Source organism: Crocuta crocuta, unplaced genomic scaffold (assembly GCF_008692635.1).
Source record: "Crocuta crocuta isolate KB4526 unplaced genomic scaffold, BGI_CrCroc_1.0 scaffold619, whole genome shotgun sequence".
Lineage (NCBI taxonomy): Eukaryota > Metazoa > Chordata > Mammalia > Carnivora > Hyaenidae > Crocuta > Crocuta crocuta.
In genome coordinates this window covers 387,844-408,904 of record NW_027533395.1, presented here as the reverse complement: position 1 = coordinate 408,904, position 21,061 = coordinate 387,844, and the positions used below count along the sequence as shown (strand labels likewise).

General features: G+C 52.5%; 1 protein-coding gene across 2 annotated transcripts in view; it reads right to left on the bottom strand.

Moving 5' to 3' along the window:
* PAX2 (paired box 2) overlaps positions 1 to 21,061 on the bottom strand; it is an 87,315-nt gene that overhangs the window by 57,348 nt on the left and 8,906 nt on the right. For both annotated transcript variants that reach the window (XM_077748396.1, XM_077748397.1), the window contains exons 2-4: positions 20,406 to 20,516; positions 16,873 to 17,041; positions 15,885 to 16,082 (exon numbers count right to left, since the gene is read on the bottom strand). In XM_077748396.1, the coding sequence (XP_077604522.1) occupies positions 15,885 to 16,082; positions 16,873 to 17,041; positions 20,406 to 20,516 (478 nt within the window). The remainder of the gene's footprint in view (positions 1 to 15,884; positions 16,083 to 16,872; positions 17,042 to 20,405; positions 20,517 to 21,061) is intronic.

The following is a 21,061-nucleotide window of genomic DNA, read 5'->3' as shown; positions in this document are numbered from 1 at the left end:
GCCGGGGACTGGACTGCCAGTTGCCTGTCTGAGCAGTGTGCCCTATTGCTTTGCTGGCCACATGATTTCAGCCTTTGTGCATGGGTGTGCCTGTGTGATGGAGAGTTTGAATGGTGTTGGGTGTACGTTGCAATGCATTGTGCCCGGGCGCATTCTTGCAGCCGACATGAGGTTTGTTCCTTGGTGTTTTGTGATATGATATTGAGGTGAGTGCACTTTGTGTAACACTGAGCTGGAGGAATTTGAGTATTGTTTAGTGGCAATGTCTGTGTTTCAGCTTTGAGTTATTGCGTTCGTTGATCATATCAGCATCTTTTTTTTTTTTTTGTAATGTATGTCTCAGAGATTAGGTTAATGGGTGTCTCCTTGGTGATGTGGGTTGAGTAATGATGTTGGATCTGGGTGGTGCTGTATGATTCAGTGATTGCTTTCTCGGTGTGATGGCGGGAGGCAGGCGAGAGGGCCCATCCTTTAGCTTTTTTAGCGTACTTTGACTTGGTCATTTGCACTGCTGCTTTTCAGAAGGAAGATTCTAGAGATGCAGGACAAATCTCTTCTTGATGACCAAAGGCACAGCTCTGTTCTGTTGGAAGCAAGCTGCCCCTGATCCATGGAACACTTCTGACCTGACCAAACTGACACAGGGCCTGGAGCCACCCTCCCTACATCTGCCTCATGTGGAAAGTTAAGCCTCCCAGCCCATCTAGAGGGGGACAGATGGGAGTAAACTCCCGGATTCCAATGCACATGAACCCAAGTCCAAGAGGAACTCTAGTTCCCCAGTCCACTCCTCTCTGTGATTCTGGCCACCAGCAGCTTCTTCCTTCCCAGAATCCCCAGACGATGTGACTCAGCAATGGCCTGCACTCACCAGGCCGTGCACACACGCGCGCGCGCGCACCCACACACACACACACACCATGGAAGAGTACAGCAACACCTACTAGGCGTGACTTTCTACCAGAGCACAGGGTCTTTGTTCTGAGCTTGTAAGGAAATGTGTAGCTACATCACTGAGCATGAGGCGGGGAGATATACAGAGCCCTGCAAGAGAACGCAGGCGCCTGCCCTTCCTCGGATGGCGGAGGTGATCTGAAGTGTGGAGTGCTGGACGAGTATATAGGTTTGAGAGTCAGTGCTGCCTCGGTTCAAACCTAGTTCTGCTGCTTAGCCTGTGACCTGAGTAACTTATTTAACGTCACTATACTCCAGTTACCTCATCTATAAACAATCCTATAAAACCCTATGGGGTTGTTTACGAGGCTTAAATCAATTAATACATGCAACATGCTTATAATGATTTCTACCATAGTAAGCACTTGTTAGCTACTATTATTATGAATACAAGGACTTACCAAGTAAAGCAGCCGTAAGATTGGCCTCTGCATGTGTATGAGCCTGTACACACGTGTGCTAACATACCTGAAATCCCAAGATGAGTAAAGGTGTGTGTGACTTAAGCGGAGAAGTGCAAAAACTTCAGTCAGATAGCATGGAAGTAGGGTGTAGTCCCCTCCTCGGCCTTCTGGCCCCTTCGGACAGTGGCAGGGGCTGGGCTATGACAGATTTCACCACTGCCCCTCTCCATACAGAGGGCTGCATCCACCCAGAAAGGATGACTAGGCAGAAAGGAAGGTGATGGCCCTTAGGCATTTTCACACTTACGAAAAAAAATTCAAGGATAATTGAGTTCTCAGGTTCAAATTTAGCTCATTTAAAATATTTGCTTTCTAATTTTAAAAATCAGAACCTTTGCCAGGCAATGGGTATAAATAAGGGGTAGTGAAATCTAGGTGTCAAATTGGGAAATAAGGAAGGGGTAAGAAAGAAATTAGATCAGCGAATAGTAAGGCAGTTGCGTGTAGATCTTACGAAAGTCCATTGAGCTGAACTTGGTTACCTACCCAGACCAAAGGGGCAGGGAGAGCTACAGGCAAGAATGGGATTGGACTTTGGCCCTATTCCATGAGCCTTCCCATAAAGATGGCGAGCCAGAAGACATCATCAGGAGTTTGGAGAACTTCGGTTTTCACCTTTGCTTTTGTTGAGCACAGGGTAAATAGAATCTGCAGTTGTCCATTGTGCTTCATATATTAAGCCCAAAGTGAAACGTTTCTCCTAAATTTGCTGCTTAAAATCTTTAGCCCTTAGCAGTGAAAATCACTGCAGTGATTATCAGCCTCCTGTGGTTCCCTGGGACATCCAGATATGTGGGACAATAGTAGACAGTGGTCTGAACTTGTCAAATATTTGCTTACTTCCCCCTCACCTCTCTCTTTATCCTTTATCTTATCTCTACTTTCTCTCCTCTCTTCCCTTCCTCTTCCTGTTTACCTCCCTTCTCTTCCCTCTATGACATTTAAGAATCAGAGGAACCCTTCAAACCCATCAAATAAGGGTTTTTTTTCCCACAACCGTTCCATTTTATCTTTAAAAAAAAAACAACCTATAAAATGCAAAGCACCACAGCCCATGAAAATGCCATAAAGCCCAGAAAATGCCAACCTTCAACACCTCAAGCAATAGTAAGCTCATTCCAGACAAGGAGTGTGCGGGCATATGAAGCTTACACTCACACACACACACACACACACACACACACACACACACAGGCTGGGCTCTCCAACACAGTGGACAAAGGGCACAATTATCTGACTAATTCTGTTCAGTGCTCAGATAACTGACTCAGAGGGCTTTTTCCCTGCACACACACAGAACAGGCCCTTTCCTAAATCCGGCTGGGCTCAGAGAGTTCCGTAATTCTCACTGGCATTCATGATACACATTTCTGTTCACAGAATATCCTTTCAACTCAAGCTTTTTATTTAAAAGAGCTCACTGCTGGGGTGCCTGGGTGGCTCAGTCAGTTAAGCGTCTGACTTCAGCTCAAGTCATGATCTCACGGTCCATGAGTTCGAGCCCTGCGTCGGGCTCTGTGCTAACAGCTCAGAGCCTGGAGCCTGCTTCGGATTCTGTGTCTTCCTGCCTCTCTGCCCTTCCCCTGCCCACACTCAGTCTCTCTCTCTCTCTCTTTCAGAAATAATGAATCATCATTTAAAAAAAAGAGTTCACTGTTTGTGCACACACAAGCCAGAACTCACACACATTGACATAGACACATGGCAAGCAATATACATTTGATGACTATGACTACCATAATAATGACTAACATTTATTGAGCACTTGATATGTGCCAGGTGCAGTGCTAAGCAGGTTTGTGTGGATGAATCCACGTAACCCTCACAAGCACCTATGACAGAGCTGTATGGTTATCTCCATGTTAGATGGGTGGAACGGCTGAGGTCCAGAGAGGAGATGAGACTGACCTATAACCACGCAGCCAGTGAGCAGGAAGCTTGCTTCAAACTCCAGCAATCTCACCCAGAGCCCATTTTCTTACATTTTCTGGGTTACAAAGATTTGTGTGAATTGCTTGGCATATGGTAGGTGCTTAGCAAAGTTCTTCTGGCTGGACAAATGAAAGTATACATGAATAGAAGACCATGTCTACTAAGCACCTGATATTCCCCTTTAAGATGGCAAAAAAGGATTTCATTATGGAAGCCAGGCCTACCAGACAGTTTACCCTCATTTGGACAAAGTGATTTGCCCTCCCAGCCAACGTTCCAGGGCAAGTGTCTATCAGCTGTACTTGTCCAGATACTAAAAGCTCTAAGTACCAGCTCTCCACCTGACTTTCAGGCCAAGACCAGCCTCCTTTTAAACCAGAAACCAGACCCAAGTGCATCAAAGATGCTTTCTAACCACAATGCTTTGTCACCTAGAATACTTCCCTCTGAAAACAGGTGTTTTCTGGTGAAATGTAACACCAGTGGAATGAAAACGAGTGTTGATGCTGTGCCTGGATAAAAACTAAGAAATTTGATCAATTATGTAGATGTCTCTAAGTCACCAGATATTTGGCATCCTATTGGACAACCCGTATAGACAATTGACTAAAGCTTTGATTTTCATCCAGATGTTTGGGAGTTATCACTTTTACCCAATTGTCTGCAAGTGCTCATACGTTTCTAAGAGACATAAGTGAACACTAAAAAGGACAAGAACAATCCCGAATTAAAACAGACTAAAGAAGACAGGGGTAGCAAGCTATTTAACAAAGCTAGTCAATCAGGAGTGCCTGCATGGCTCAGTCGGTTGGGCATCTGACTTCGGCTCAGGTCATGATCTCACAGTTTGTGAGTTCGAGCCCCGCATCAGGCTCTGCGCTGACAGCTCAAAGTCTGGAGCCTGCTTCGGATTCTGTGCCTTCCTCTCTCTCTGCCCTTCCCCCACTCATGCTCTGTCTCTGTCTCTCAAAAATAAATCAACATTAAAAATTTTTTTAAAAACCTAGTCAATCAGACTCCATCTGGGAATGGGTTGTGACCTTGGAGATCCATTAGAACATGGATCTAGTTCACAAGGGACTCATGTGCTCAAAGACCTTTAAAAGCCTCCTAAGGCTGTATCTGGGCTGTCTGTAGAACCAGATCAGTCAGATCCCTGCACGGCGGAGCTAATGAATCAGTTCCCCTGTCCGGCAGAGAGAGCCCGTGTTGCGGCCAAATCTACCTTCTTCGTGCTGACATGGCCCCATCCACTCTCTGGATGCCTGCATGCCCATGTGCAGAGTATCTCTATGCATTGTCAGTCCAAGCTGTAGATTTTGTAACGCTTGGCGTAAATCTGGTTTGTGACTTTGTACATGTGCCCCTACTTGTGATTTAGTGCTCTGCCTTTTATCATCTCTCTACTTCCATTTTCTTTCCCTCTCTACTTTTTAATGCGGTTTACAACTTCCTTATCCATAGAGCAGCACAGCAATCTTTCAGTGCCTCTACTGATCTACCCACATGATTTTCTTTACCCATGTTTTCTCTCCACTTGCCTTAATTTATGTTTCAGTAAATAGGAACTTCAGATCGCTCCATTCAACAGCATTTAGGGTTGCTGCTTTTTATCAAAGGCATCATGGCACTAAAGGACTCCCTGTGAGGGACATTTGTTTATTCTTATGAGCAGCCGGCTCTCCCTACACACAAGAAGGCTGCGTGAGTGCGGGCGTGCCTGCAGAGCATCCTCGGTTCTATGCTCCGCTGCCCTGTGTCAACGCCGCTTGGCACCGACAGGAAGAGATCAGTGAGACCGTGACGTGGACAGCAGCCCACCTTCAAGGTGCTGCAGATAAATCCAGGCCCGGGGCCTTCCCTGCTGATGACCACTCAGTTCTTTTAGGAGGAGGCTCACATATGCCTGGCAAGGCTGATTCCTCCAAATTCTCCCTCTCATGAGCTGCAGAGGAGGCTTGTGATGACATTATTCCCAAACAAGGTTGGGGGGGGGTCTCTTCCCTTAGAGGTGTGAGTTTGGGGTGGGTGGACCAGGGCAATGCCTTCCTATATTTCTGGGCCATCTGTTGCCTTTTTATCCCTCTCTTCAATTCTTTCCACACTTCCTCATTGCTGATTCTATTTGACCTTGAACTCTGTCCTCTCCCTTCACACCAGAATATGTCCCAAGGGGGACAGTGCTTCCAAAGCAGCAGTTACCTGGCCTGACAGGCCTGGAGACCAGTAGCCAGAGGGGCCGGCCCATCACTCCACTCCTGGAAATAAATCCCATTGTATTTGCATTTTAATTTTCCACATAAACAAAGGCCCAGAGTACTCGCTTGGGCAGCATCACTGGACGAATTTAATTAGAAATGAAAAGTTTATAGGGCCCTCTTTAATGCGATTAATGCTCAGTTAACATTTATCACATTCGTATGCTGGAATCGCCTTTTCTAAGCAGCCACTGGCCATGAAATGGATTTCTCTCAACTTTTTTTGTACCCGCCCTGGGAGGTCATCTCCTAAGGAGTCTCCAGGCTGCATCCTCGGGGCCAGGAACAGCCCAATCATCAGAGCTAAGTTAAGTGAAGGTTAGGGAGGGGGGAGAGATGAATGTGCTAGGGCTGGAGGGGAGGGGGCATATGAGTGAGGGCTGGACACTATTTCCAGGGGGACCAGGACCAAACCAAATCAGAGGCCTGTACCTCTGAAAAGAGTGGAGTGCTCAGCCCATAAGACTGGCCCAAAGGCTTCAGAGCCTCTTCTCTAATAAAAAAAAAATGACCTCTCTTCCCAACACACATATTGAGTCCATTTCTGTGACCCCAAAGACCAGGCTTTAGCTGGAGCTGGCTGGTGCCAATCACCTCCAGTTCTCACTTCTCTCCTGTTTAGGCTGTCTCTCTTCTACCCCTTTTGCCTTTCCGGTCAGGGGCTCTGTTGGACTGTCCCCTCCCCCCACTGCCCAGACCCATGGTGACTGGGAAAGGACCCCGAGTCTTGATTCCAAGGAACACTTCATTTTCTCTGGCTCTCCCAGAGGCCAGACAGTTCCGGTCTGTGGGAAGGCCACCTGACCTGGTGTCAGCTCCCTAGAGAAGCCGAGCGGAATAGGGGAACATGAGACCTCTATTGGTCTCCAGAGTAAGGATGGCCTTCCTTATCTTATCACATTCTCTTCCCTCTTCAATTAGAATCTACTGAGATTGGCCTCCTAACCCAAACCAGCTAACCTGCAGAGAAGGAGAGGAAGGAAAAAGGTAAGGGATAGGGGGAGGGAGAGGAGGTATCCTCTCTGCAGATGATACAAGGAGATAACTAGCTTGACCCATGTCCCTACCTAAATGCACACCCCCTCTTGAGGATCTCAACAGACACAAACCATGTGCTGCTACCAGCGTTCCTGGTAGTGTGTTACATGCACCCACGGCCTGGCCCTCACACACCACTCTACACCCACACCTTCTAGCAGAGAAAATACACATGTGCCCGCATTCAGACTAAGTGTGTTGGGACCCTGTGTACCCGACTAGAAATCCTACTCATCAACCCATCAGGAGACCTACCGTCCATTCAACTCACGCTTGCCAGATAACGCTTGCTAACATCCCAAGTAGGCAGGACGTCCAAGCGATGGCAGAGACTTTCATTCTGAGACCACACAAGCCCTTCAGCTGGACACCCTCTGAAGAGCAAGCCACCAGCTCCCTGTTTGACAAGACTGACTCCTTCTGAGAGCCTCCTGGAATACCAGCGCCCCTTAGACGGATTCCCAGGACATGGATGCTACGCTCAGCTAGATACCACCCACTCTTCCCAAAGTTCACACAACAGAGCCACACAGAGGCCCTCAACACACAGTCGCCAACTTTTCTTGGTATGGCACATATGGGAGGCACCACCTTGCCCTCTAGAATAAGAATGGAAAGTGACAAGACAAGGGACAGGATCAGGGTCTCCTCCCTGACCATCCCTGAGACCTGTCAAGCCACATGCTGCCTCCAGGGCTCCTGGTTTCCGGAGGCTTCCTCCACCAGCCCAGCAAAGACCCTGGCGCCAAGAGGGAGCATCAGGGCTGGGGACGCTTGTTCCCAATTGCTCAAGCTCCGGGGCCACCATTGCTCTCCCTTCCTGCCCTCCTTCCTTCTCCTGCAGTCCTCTGAGCCCTTCCTCCCTGATTTTGTGACCTTACTGCGTCAACAAGGTGGGGATAGTCCCCCCTCCAGCTTGCTGCCCTACCCTACAGCCTTTCTGCTGCTCCTGCCAGCTTTTTCCGTTCCTGAATGGCTGCAGAGTGAGCTCACTGCAGAGAAGTTCAGGCAGGGCTGAAGGCAGGCAGCAGAGGAAGTCCCGAGCAAACCGGCCAGAGGCTCCCAGGTGGCTGCGGGGGAGGGGGTGTGCTCTAATCTGGAACACCTAGGAAGTGAGGACCTCCCTCCCTTCCTCTTGGCTTCCCTCCCACTCTCCCTTCTGCGGGGACCAGGCTGCAGCAGCCACGCTGCAGCGGCTTCGCAGCCGCTGCCAGCCCACTTGTGGTGTGCTGCATGGTGCAGGTGGCCATGAGCCTCAGCTTGACCTCCATGCCACTTCCTCTCCTCTGCCACGTCTCCCCTTCCTGACTGGCCTCCCCTTCTCTCCTTTACCACCTTCTGAGCATCCTGAGCCCCCCACCCCCTTAGCTTGGTCTACCAGCTGTCCAGAGCTAAGGGTCCCTCCTACCGCCTCCAAGCACTACTAGAGGCCTTTGGCTGAGCTGCAACCCAATTTTCAAGCTTCTGGAGCTCCCTGCTTTCTACTCTCGCCATTCACTCCGTTCTCATCAGGCCGAGCCAGCTCAGAGGCCTCTCCCTTTCACCCCTCAGCCTCCCCATCTCCTTCCTTCCTCACTCCAGCCTTCCTTCTGACTTCTGTCTTCCTCTCCCATGCCTGCCTCACCCTCTCCTGCCTTCATGGTAGACGGTGGACTCTCCCCTCCACCTCCCTCACTCCCTGGACAAAGGGGCTCAGGAAATATCACCTGCACCCCTGCACCTGCCCGGTTGCCCCTCTGGTCTGAAGCAGAGAAGAGAAGTTGTGTCCAGTTACACAGCCCTGGGGCTGCAGATGTGGGCCCATGGGCTGAATCAGGCCAGAAGCGGTGTTTTCTTTGCCCAGCACAGAGGTTTTACATCCCAAATATTCCTGCTTCTAGGCTGGGCCTGCACACTCCAGGCCTTTTTTTTTTTTGTCCAGCTCTCACCAGCTCCATCCCATCTCCTGCAGCCCTACCCTCCTCCCTCCACATCCCTGCAGTAAACCTGACCTCTCTAGAATGTCAGCAACTCTCGTTTTCTCTCACTCTTATGTGAAAAACACAAAGAATCTTCTTATCGTATGTATTATCTCTCAAAAACCAAAAGAAAGAATTCAGTGTTGGGGCTCTTTGTGTGGTTGCTAAGGATGAGCTCCAAGAGGAACGTGGCTCCACAGCCCCTCCCCTCTCCGTACTTCCCTTCCACATACCTTCTTCTCCCACCCAAGAGTTCCCATGAGGAACCACCCAAGGCCTTGCCCCTTCTCCTCCTGTGCTAGGTCACTCTCCTTTTGTTTCCCACTCCCAGCAGCTCCCCTAGGCCCAGCAGTCTCTGGAACCCCCCAGGCATCTGCCTGTGCCTTCATGTCCTGCCTGGTCTCCAAGCTGTCTCCAGCTCCCAGTTATGTGGTTCTCACACACAGCCTCTCCATTCTTATTTTTTTTTTTTTTTTTTTAATATTTTTATTTATTTCTAGGAGAGAGAGAGAGAGGGACAGGGTGAGCAGGGGAGGGTCAGAGAGAGAGGGAGACACAGACTCTGAAATAGGCTCCAGGCTCTGAGCTGGCAGTCAGCACAGAGCCCGACGCGGGGCTCGAACCCACGAACCGCGAGATCATGACCTAAGCGAAAGTCGGACGCTTAACCGACTAAGCCACCCAGGCGCCCCCCTCTCCATTCTTATTCTTGACCAGGGTTACTAGGGAAAGATTGGGAAGCTGGGCCCGGGGCCTGGCCCTTGGGAGAGCTCTGCCAATGACCACGCCCCAGTGCTGCCACCACGCCTCCTGCTGGAGGGACCTGTGCTCCTTGGTGGGTCTCTGTGCCACAACTCTATATGAAGGACAACCACTGGGAAGAGCATCTTTTCGGCTGCTGAGGCAGTTGGTCCCTAACTAGTCCTGCCACCTGGGCTGGGAGTCAAGTATCTAAGTAAAGACGGACAGCTGACCACCCAGCTTTCCAGGACAAAGGTGACAACCACTGTAGCCAAGCCCCTCTTTTAGGGGGCTAACTGGACCGTGGAGTGTTACAGTGCAAGTGAGGATTGAAGGAAAATTTGACCTGAGTTTGCCCAAATTATAAAATAAAGAATCTTCAGCTGAGCCCTGTTATCATCCAATGGCCCCATGACTGCATCACTGGTTAAACTGCCGGGCCGAGGACAAGGTATCCAGCCTCTGTCTGTGACCACAGGTCACATCCTGTGGGCCTTCCTCCCTTTCCTCTTGGCCTCCTAGCCCTTTTACCAAAGAGCAGACACAGGATGGCGCACACTTACACGTACAAATCCACATGCACTGAAGATGATGTCAACCTCTGTTGACATCCCAGAAACCATTGGGAATATGTTCAAGTTGCACCTTGATAGCACCAAAACAACAGGCTCAACAGGAGGAAGACATTCAACCCCATGGTTTCCTCGTAGATGGATCAACCCAACGTGATTTAATTTCCCATCTGTTTCACTCGTTATTTGGGCATTGTTGTGAGATACTGTTTCCCATGCCTCGGATCTGTCATGGGCCCTTCTCTCTTTTCTAGATTCACCCACATGGCTGGTGAGCTGCTCTGGCCAAAGCTGTACCTGTAACTGCTTCCTCTGCAAGGGTCTGAACTCTGGACACCTGGCTTGGGGAGTGGGGGGAAAACAGCAGGGATTCAGAGAAGTGGTGGCCCAGGTTAGAACACTTGAGTGCACTCTTTTAAAGAACCAGAAGTAAAAATGAAATACAGATACATCGTTTCCTTTTACTGTGAGACCTCCAGCTCCAGGTAAAAACAATGGGGGACTAAGGATAAACCTGAAATTAAGAGGGAAGTCGCAAAGCAGCTAGAGCTGGAGATCTCCAAAGCCAGGAGCATAGAGTGGAGCCCTTGGCTCGTGGTATTCCTTTATCAGTCCTGCTGACAAGACTGGGAAGCAGAACCCCTATCCCATTTGGGCTCACACCAAGCCCTTCTTCAGGGTGCAGCCTCTTGGTGGTGGCAGTGGGGGGTGGGGAGTGGTGATTCATCTTCTGCACCAGTTACTACCATTGCCACTCCTTCTCTGGAAGCTGCCATGTTCTAGTCTACAAGCACATACCATCACATATACAACCACACTATCTCCCGTGCACCAGAATAAGCCCGACTGTTCCCTCCCAAACCAACTTCCAACGGTGCCTCTCCGTCCCTGGATCTACTCTACACACGAATTCACCCATTCTGCCAATACACACACAAAGCCACTGCTCTCCCCTGCCCCAGCCCACTCCCTCCCCAACCTTCCCTTCTCCAGGCACCCTGTTTCCCTTCTCCAGGGGCTGCTCCTGCCTGGCCCCATCTCCACTGGCTAATTCCCCCTGTGGCCCCTGTATTGAACTGTTGTGTTGTCCATTTCCCTGTGACAAGGGCTCTGGTTACAGAGTTATTGATTGGTTTTCATGCAGACAGATGGGCCCTTCCCGAGCTCCCATCGAAATCCCCGGCTCTATGGGCTGATTGTTGCCTCTCGGGGTGTAGGATTGCACTGGAGACCACCCTCTACGCAACCTCCTTTGCCCAGGCTGTGGACGGTAATAAATGGAGGCAGCCTGAGCGATAATAAAAGCAATTGAGTAGGTTACCTGTGCAGACACAAGATTTATGCCTCTTCATATTTGATGTGATTGTTTTATTGAGTTCTCAAAATAGTTGGGACACTATTTATTTATTTAGTTAGGAGTTTCCCTCTCTTTTCTTCCTTGCATCACCTTCCAAAACCTACCTGAGGTTTTCATTAGGGACAAGCCCTCCTGTCTTCCTCGTCTCCAGAGTTGCCAGAGGAGGCCAGAACTCAGGGCAGTTAGCCGCTGCTCTCACTTAAAGCCATCTGGTGGCTCAAGTGCCCACTCTGAGCCAGCCAACAAGAGCAACAGTCAGACCGATACAACCACTGGCCAAGAAGTCTAACAAAACTAAGGGAACAAAAACGACCCTTCAGGAGGACAACTCTAGCTCATTCTAAGAAACAGAACTCAAGAAACAGAAATCAACAGTCGTGCCTATTTCACACATTCGTCTAATAATGGGGGACCTCAGCCGCAGGAGAGTCCTCCTGGGGAATGACAGGTGAGCAAGGCTACTCGGGCAGAAACTGGCATATTTGTTTGCTATTTGGGGCCCCAATGCTGGTAGGGCCCCAGGCCACAGAAGACAAGTTCTCTGTCTTATTTCTCCCATTCCTCTGAGGAGAGACATCTTCCTCTTAGCCCACCAACTTGCCTTAGCTCTTTGGCGGAAGACCACCAGCCCTGACCATGAAACAGCTCCACAACTATGGAGATGTGGCAGGCAAAGCTGCCCTTCTGGCCAAACCAGATCTAAGAGGCAAATGTGCAACGTGGCAGAACCTGAGTTTCAGAGAAAGAGACGCAGATTCTGGCCCTGACCATGTCTATATGTCTTCAGCATTCCCTTAGCTAGGATGAGTGGCCCCTAGCTTATTTGGACTGGTCTTCGAAGGAACAACTGGCCCACTACTGCCACCCCACTGCCAGACCTTCTATGAGGCCTGTGAATGACACAGGATGGAATTCTTGAACAACACCAGGACTGCAGCCTTGAAGCCAGGGTTGCCACTGCTAAGTGAACGTGCTCACTTAGAGCCAAACAGGCTGAGAGAGAGAGCGTGGATAGCAGGGCATCAGTGAGAAACTGACTCCATAAAAGTCCACTCCAAAGATCTAGGGGCAGGGAAGGCCCTGAGCCCAAGAGTGGAGGGCAGGCTGAAAAAGTTAGGAGAGCAACGGCCTTTTTATCAACTTGTTCCAAGGGGATGCTCAGGAACCCTAGACTCTACCTGGAGTTTGCACCTGTTCTTTCAAAGGAGCAGCATTCTCTGCCCAGAGCAACAGCCAAACCTGAAGACTTTGGCACATAATCAGGAGAATCCTTCCTGCCTAGTCAATTGCTCAGCGATTTAACGGGGTGATTTTTTCCTCTTTCAGTAGCACAGATCCCCCTCCATCACTTCCCCCCATCTATAGGCCATTTCCCACACCAGGCTTCCATCTCAAGTCACCTGCTTATAAACACCCCCCTCCCCATACACACACACACAGTGTACGAGCTGAAGAGCTGGCAACTCCATGCTTGGCGATCAGTAACTCAATACCGAGAAGGAGTTGCATAAATTCCACGTGCTAAGCAATCCAGTCAACCCTCTGGATATTTGACAGTGGTCTCCAGGGGCAGGAGTGGCTTTGGGAGGCCTCCCTGACCTTCTCCATTGACTCGGAGAGGTATTTCTCTGAGGATCTGCCAGTGGAGTATATGGATTGGGTGTCCAAGCCTTTATCGCGACAGGATCAGAGAAAGCCAAGACCAGTTTTACAGCATGAAAAGCAATTTAGTTTATAACCATAACAGCATATTTCAAGTGCAGCGACAGCATCTGTTTTGGAGAGGCGAAGATGAAAAACCTCACAATTTGGCTCAGGTGGGGGAGCATGTGTGGACTTCCTTTCTTGCCAACCACCGACACATGCACACTCTTATAATGGTTACACGTACCTAAGACAAGTGGTCACGTCCCCAACAGTAAGGCTCTAAACTCAAGAGCAACCCCGTTCCCCAGTGCGCCAGACTCTCTGCACGGAGGAAAATCTCCAGGCTCTTCCTACAGAGGATGAGAATTCACAAAGTTCCTGACATCACCAACCCTGGCAGAAACAAAACATCCGGCCTTTATCGGCTGCAGGGCAGACCGACAACTCTCAGATAAACCTTCCCTTCTTTAGAGCAAAGTGCCTACAGGGATGAAGCTAAGGGCATGGGGGCCCAGATGCATCCCTCCAGCCCCAACTCAGCAGCACATCCAGAAGCCCTCAGAATCCGTTCCCAAATTTGAACTATGGTAGGACTTTGTTCCCCAATAAAATCCAGAATACCCTGACTGCTCCTTGTTGACAAAGCAAGCGGGGACGCCTAACCGCAGGCCCAGGGCTGGCTGCCCGCGGCTTCCCCGTTCCTCTACTCCTCCCACTCTCTCTCCATCTCCAGCAACACCTGTCCACAGATGGCTATTTCTACACGCCCAAGGAAGCCTCTGTGCCCTTAGGCGGTGGGGCTCCACGCGGAGCAGATTCAACCGTGGTCAGCGCTGTCAAGCTGAGGCTGCTTTTTCCCCACTCTCAACCCACTCTCCACTCCTCACTCCTCTAACTCCCCCCAATTCTGGGGAGCACACCCCAAGGCTTCTGAGCTTGATCCTGAGGTCACCTGTCCCTGTCTTCTGTGGCTTTTCAGGATGAGGGCATTCCCAAACTCTTGCATGAGCCAGCTTCCCAAAACATCTCAGCCAGAGAGGATATACATTGGGGGAGAGGAGGAAGCGGGTGCTGGACAGGTGTAGACAAGGAAGGCTGCCGCCTGAGCTGCCTTGATCGCCGCAATCCTCTGCCCATCAAGAAAAGCAAATTGCCTTAACTGTGTGTGGCTTGGGTTCCTCCAAAGGCTTGCAAATCCTATCACTGACAACAGGCATTTCTCTGGGATGTCCCCCAGAACACCAGCGCTCAGTCCCAGCAACACTGCTTCTCAGCAGGCTGCTCTCCTCAAACGATCTCAGTTCCAACTCACTCCCAGGACCAGCAGACAGCCAAGAGGCTGTCTGCAGATGGCTCAGAAAACAATGCTTTGTCCCCTGCCCTTCCCTAACCGCCAGTCCAGCCCCAGCCCCAGAGCGTCCCCAGCCTCCTCTGGCTTTTGAATGCAAAAGACACATTCCTCTCCCAAACCACCCACAGTCTTTCTTTGCTTCTTCCGAAGGTGTCTGAATGTCAAACCGCAAGGCTTTCAATACCTAGCGAGCCAGGCCCAGGGAGCTGGAGGGTTTTCGGAGGGTGTATAATTAGCTGATCAGTATTATGTTACCCTGTTCATAACTGAATAACCATTTTAATACAGATGGCACACACTGGGATAATTTCTGGGGTCGCCTCGCAGTACGTTACAGCACGAGTGTGGCAGAGGGAATCTTCTTTAGCCAAGGTACATTCTACCAGCTAATTTTACCTGCTGTTTTCAGGATGATTTGGGATAATTCCATATCATTTGCAAAATATTTTTTAAAAAAAAAACCCTTAATACGTGATGCCAGTTTCAGAAAAAGGCACCATCTGAATTATTAGTTGTCCTGATAATGAGCCTGTGAAGAGTACAAAGAATAACAAGGGTAGGAAACCCTCAGCCGCCTTCTAATTTGGGAATCTGCCTTAAAATGGGGGGCAGGGGTTGCAAGGCTGGCCAAGCGGTCTGGAGCTTGCACAGGCTCTCTGTTGATGTCAGATTGCACAGCTCTGTGACGGTGAAGCCGTCCTGGGCTCTTGCATCCAACTGCTGCTTTATGTGCTGCACCCAACGCAGGCCCATCTGCACCCTGGTGGGGGTATGGGGACAGGCGCGTGTACCTGCATGCTGCCAGAGAGCATGCTAGAAGAGCTTGGGGCCTGGGAGACTGTCTTGTGCAGCTCTGTGTCCAGCTGACTCCAGCCCATGTCGTCCCCATGTGCCTGAGCCTGTCATCGGGTGCAGACTTAGTCCTGGCCCTAAGCGCCCTAAAGTTGAGCCTCAGGGTCCAGAGCTCTCCCTTCCTGCCTGGTGCCCCACTCCTTGTCCAGCTTCTCTACTCCCTGCCAACTGCTGGCTGGCAGTTGGCGTGTACTCTGCGGGCCTGGATACTCATGCTTGGAGGCCGGAAATTTGCGCGGAGCTGGCTAGCAAGGCCCCGGGCTCCTGGGAGGCAAGCTTTGTGGGGGTTGGCAGGGAGGGTAGGGAGGCCAGAACAGGCGGCTGCCCCTGGGGAAGGGAGCATGCCTTTAAAAAGGGAAGTCTGTTTGGAAGCCATGAATAGACACTGGTCATTTTAAAGGCTTCGGCTGCGGGCTGTGATTGTCTCTAGATACCGAGGCACGTAATCTTGGAGTCTTAATTACCACAAACACTTGGATTCATTTCCAGGATGCCGGCGGGAGAAGCCTGGCAGGGAATACCCAGCTCTGAGCTGGATACAGCTCTGTCTGTCTGTCTGTCTCTCTCTCTCTCTGCCTCCCAAGTCCCCTCTGCCTGCCCAAAGGACTTTGGGGCTGAGAGCCTGGAGCAAAGGCAGAGGCTGGAGAGAGATCGGAGACTGAGGCTGTAAGCAGGGAGGCACACGCTGGGAGGCAGGAGCTGGGAGCTGGATTCCTGCCCTGTAGCCCGGGGCTGGGCGGGGGGTGGGTGGCTTGCTCACCTGTTGATGGAAGAGACGCTGGGCACCGTGTCGTTGTCGCAGATGCCCTCAGCCAGGAGCCGGTCTCGGATCTCCCAGGCGAACATAGTTGGGTTCTGTCGCTTGTATTCGGCAATCTTGTCCACCACTTTGGGCGTCGCCACTTTGGGCTTGGAGCCTCCGATCACTCCGGGCTTGATGCTGCCAGTCTCATAGTACCTGCGCCGGGAAGGCCGGCGGGGTCAGCGAGAAGCAGGCTATGGCAGGGGGCAGGGAGCCGTGGCAGAGCCACTCTCCCACCCGAGGCAGCAGCGGGGAGGGACAAGACTCAGCATGGCTGAGCCAGCTTCCAGAGGGCGCTTGGCCAGGGTGAGGGGTGGCTTGGAGGATGAAGGGGAGGATGAGAGGGACACTCCCTCCAGGAAGGCAGTCGTGCCCGCGCCGTGCCCGAGGCTGCTGCGAGCACACCAGCCGGACTAGATGCCCCTGGGAGTTTGAAAGCCCAGACTTTCATCTGGAAAGAACAGCACGACTCCAGGCCTCCAGGCTCACCAGGACTGAAGCACCACCTCCAGCCCTTTCCTACTGAGCACAGAGCCCCCACGAGAACCAGGACCCTCCTTTCCCCTACCCAGTTCTGACTTTTTTCTCCTCTTGGGGACCCATTTCCGCTCCCCACCCTGTTCCCCCAACCCCTCTCCTCCCCAGTCTGCATTAACTCTGCTTGAAGAGGGGTCCCTCGCTTTCTGAAGGCTGGAAATTGGCAGCCTCATCGCCAGAACCCAAAGCTGGGCGGAAGCTGTGACCCTGCTCCGCTCTGGCTCCTGGGGCTGCCACCACCACCCGAGCGCCCTCTCCAAAAGGAGCAGCTCTCTAGATGCCCCCGGGTATCCGGACACCCCCTCTCTCACTGGCGTCCTTGACTTTTAGCCAAGTCTTTGGTCTGGAGACCCAGGGTGGAGGGATAAGGAGGCAAGGCGTCTCCCAGGGGTAGCTCTGAGGCCCTCACCTGCCCAGGATTTTGCTGACACAGCCGTGGCTGACCCGCAGCTGCCGGGATATGTCGCAGGGCCGCACACCCTGGTGGGCCAGCTCCACGATGCGCTGCCTCACCACGTCGGGCAGGGGCCGTCCGTTCACAAACACCCCCCCGAGCTGGTTCACACCCCCGTGCCCTGCTGGGGAGAGACAAGAAAAAAACACAACACCCCACACACAGCAGGGACCGGCCATTAGTCAGGGTCCGTGGCCCAGGACGTGCGAAGGGAGCAGGCAGGGCGGAGGGGCATGATCCCGGACTCGTGGAAGGACAGTGGTGCTCCCAACACAACGCGGCGGATTGGACTGGGGATTGAAGCCCACGGGGTGTTAGAGACGCAGGAGCACGACGCTGGGCAGAGGGCTGGGAAGAATGAGGCTCTAAGGCCAGTACTTCGCAAGGGAGAAAGTGAGGGAAGGAATGGAAAAGCAGGGTGAGAGAAAAGAGGGAAGAGGGGGAATTGATGCCTGATGCTGGCAGGAAAGAATGTAGGAGAGGAAAGGAAGGGCCCAGCAGAGAACAGAAGCAGCGCAAAGCGGGATCCCGCCTGAGCCGCAAGCAAGGGGGAGTGGTTGGTGTGTGCCAGGGCTTGGAGGCAGATGATTTGGGGGGTCTGGGACTGGTTGACTCAGTACAAAAGGGCTCTGAGCACAGAGAGGGTCTACGTCCCTGACCTCGCCCTTTCGCTCCCTACCTCTCGTATCTATTTTTAATCAGAGTTGGAGTTTCCCTACCTCTTTCCCTGTGTTTTTGTTTTTGTTTTATTTTGGATTTTGACCGGGATTTTTCCTTTCCTTTATGTTTTCTGTATTTAGATATTTGGGGGCCATATTTCTCACTCGTCTCCCTCGCGTCTAAAGTTCAAAGAAAGCCAGGTGGAGGAGGGAAGGCTGAAGGGGCAGGGGCCCGAAGCCTGCAGCGCTCAGAGACTCCGAGGCAGCGGAGAGCGGCCGTGCGCTCTGCTCCGTAGCAGCCGGAGAACGCAGGCTGCTGGGGCTTGTCTGCCTGTCGCCTTGCGCCAAGTTTGGGACCCATCGCTTTGCCTAGGTAACATGGTACAGGTCGCCCAGACAGGCTGAGGGTTCACAGGGCACACCGTGCTGCCGGCCGGAGCCAGCTCCCGTTCCGCTGATCTCTTAGACCTCGGCAGCCTCCCAGGACACCGCCAAGCAAGGGCGTTTGGTCTTCCAGCCAGGACGAGGGCGCTGGGTCTCCAATCCTACTCCAGTGCAGCCCCCCAACCTCAGAGCTCAAGTGGTCACCGGATGCCAGGCCTGAGGACGCTGCCCGGCGCCCCATGCTCCCTGGCCTACAGCAGTCTAGAAATCCTGCACCCAGAGCGATCCACCCGCAGCCGCAGTTCCGGAGCAATCCAAGCGCAGAGTTCTAGCTGCCAGCCTGACCCAGCCAGCAGCCTACAGCCCCTGGCCTGCTAGCCCCAGGCGACTTTCGGAGAAAGCGGGGACATCTGCGCACCGCTCATTTCTTTCTCGTCCCCTTCTCGGGGTACTGGGAGCAAGGGCCGGTGAAATCCCTGGGGAGAGGCTTCTGATCTGGAGGCTGGGCGAGGCCAGAACCTCTTATTTTTGCCCCTCATCCCCGCTACTCTCCCTACCTCTAGCCCCACTCCTCACCCCTCCCCTCCCTCCAAACCTCGACCATCAATAATTTAGGCCCCGGGAGAACTCGCGTTACCGGTATGAAAAGGCGGCAGCTGCGGGCAGATTAAAGATGAATAATTCAGCCTCCCCGGGCTCCGGGCCCGNCGGTCTCTCCCTTCCTCCGACCTCCTTCAGCTCGCCTCGCTCCCCTTTGGGTTTCAAAGTGACACCCAGTGGGCGGCCGGGACTCGGCAGATCCCCCACGGAATCAGCCAGAGAGAAGAGTGAGAGCAGAGGCGGCGGGGCAGGGAGGCCGGCGGGCTGGGCGAAGACGGCGTGTCGACCCGGTTCCGCTCGCTCCGAAAAGGAGACAGGATTTCTGGCCCGGCTCGCGGAGAGATCCGCGGCGGCCCGAGGGCCCTGCCTTGGATTACCTGTGCTTAGAAATTATTTAGGAAAATATATTTTATCCCAGGAGTATCTTTTAATATTAGCTCCTCCTGTAATGCTAATTATATGCTTATAGAAAAACACAACTCTTCCTCCTCGGCTCTCTTGTCCAGAGCACGGATCCAAACCGGGTCTAAAAAAGTTTCCTTGTGAAAAGTTACAAATCATCCTTAATTATTAATCTACAGAGGAGGAGAAGTTTTCTATTTGGAATCTATTTATCTGGGGGAGAAAAAAAGAGCCTGCAAGAAAAAAAAATCTCCGAGTTTTTCTCTAAGCTAAAGATATATGACATGAATTAGATAAATTCAAATTTCATTAAAATATTCCCTTTTTCTATTTTTTTTCATTTTTCTCTCTTTCTCTTTCTTCTGCAACATCCTGTTTTCTTTCTTTTATTTCCTTCCCCCTGTTTTTTAAATTTCTCTTTCCTTTCTCCCCAGCTTTGGCATTTGCCTTTCTTTTGTTCTTTCCCCCTCATTTTTTCCCTCTTTGACTACCCACTGGTCAGGTAACCATTTTTTGGTCAGGCTGGACCATTTTTTACTGGGGAGTGGGAGGCCGGCAAGGAGCATCCAGAACGGCAAGCAGAGCTGGGCTCTGCCCAGGGGCCGCCTGGCAGGCTCCTCCACTCCATCCCTTGCTGACTTCAATTTCTCCGTGGAAACCCTCTTTGTTTTTAGCGCATCTCCCATGGAGAGGCGGAGAAAGATGACCATCACATCCTGCCAATCTCAGACTCCCAACTCAAGGAGAAGAGGAGAGAAAGGAGAAGGGAAGGAGGTAGGAAAGAACAGAAGAGGAAGGAAGTATTATGAACCAGCTCACCAAGAAGCCCTGGCTGGGCTGGCAGGGCCTGGAGGTGCTGGGAGCTGAGGGTCAGATGGGGGTACCCCACCCCCACGCTCTTCTGACTGATTGTCCTGACACTGAAGCTGCCCATGCTATGACTCTCCTCCTGGACAGTCACACTAAGTTTGAGAAAGGTAGAGACGAATGGAGGGAGGAGGAGGGAGGGAGGGAGAGAGAGAGAGAGAGAGAGAACAACACAACACAAACCCCTCAAAACTGCCTGCCAATTAGTTTCCCAGCCCAGGGCAAGAGGGTGACCAGGGAATAGGAAGGCTGGAGCCAGAGCCAGCGGCTGTGGATAGATGACCTAAGAAGAAGCAGGTGGAAGGAAGGAAGGCTGGTGATGGGCACCAGGGAAGGTAAGAAGGCAGGTAGAGGGCGAGGTATGGGGGCCTAAGGCAAAAGACAGAAACTGGAGGCTTTGAAAACACTGGAAAATGAGGGGAAGAGGAAGAACGAAAGGGGGGGGTGCCTACAGAGGCCAGAGTGGTCTCCAAGATGGGACCTGAGCGCAGGGGGTCCGGGCCACGCGGGGCGGGGCGGGACGGGGGTCGGACGGGGAGCCCCTGGCCGGGACAGGAGCCGGGCGCCGGTACTCACGGTGCATCGCGGAGAAGGGGTCTGCTTTGCAGTGCATATCCATGGGGAGGCAGAGGAGCGGGAGCAGCGCGGCCGCCGCCGCCGTGTCGCCTCTCAAACTCAACTTCAGGACTTGAGGAGAAAAGGGAGGGNCTGCGAGCCCCCGGCCGGTGCCCGCCTGGGCCACGCGGCCCCGAGCCCGGTCCGCATCTCTAGTCTGAACCCCCCTCCTCTCAGCTCTGAGTTCCCTTCCGTTCCTTCCCGATTCTTCCTTCCTCTCTCTGGTCCTTCCCTTTCGCCTTTCCCTCCCGAGGTACCTCCCCACCCACGCACCCCCCGATCTCATTCCGGGGCAAAGTGCCCGGCAGTTTGTCCTCTCTCATCCCACGCGCGGCTGCGCGGAGGGCTCCCCTCGTCCCCTTGCGCATCAGGGTCTGGGCAGCCCAGAACGCTGGGTTTAGGATGGAGCTGGAGACCTCCAGCGAGGACCCACCTGCCTCAGTGGGGCCCAGCCGACGGCGGGAGAGCCCCGGGACTTGGCTTCTGGACCCTCGGGTGGCCTGGGAGGAGGGCTTGGGGAGGGAGACAGTGGGGCAGAGGGCGCGGGAGGCGAGGCTCGCTCTCCCCGGCTGGGGAGAAGAGGCTGCGGCGAACGAGGCTGAGCGCCGCCCGCTGCC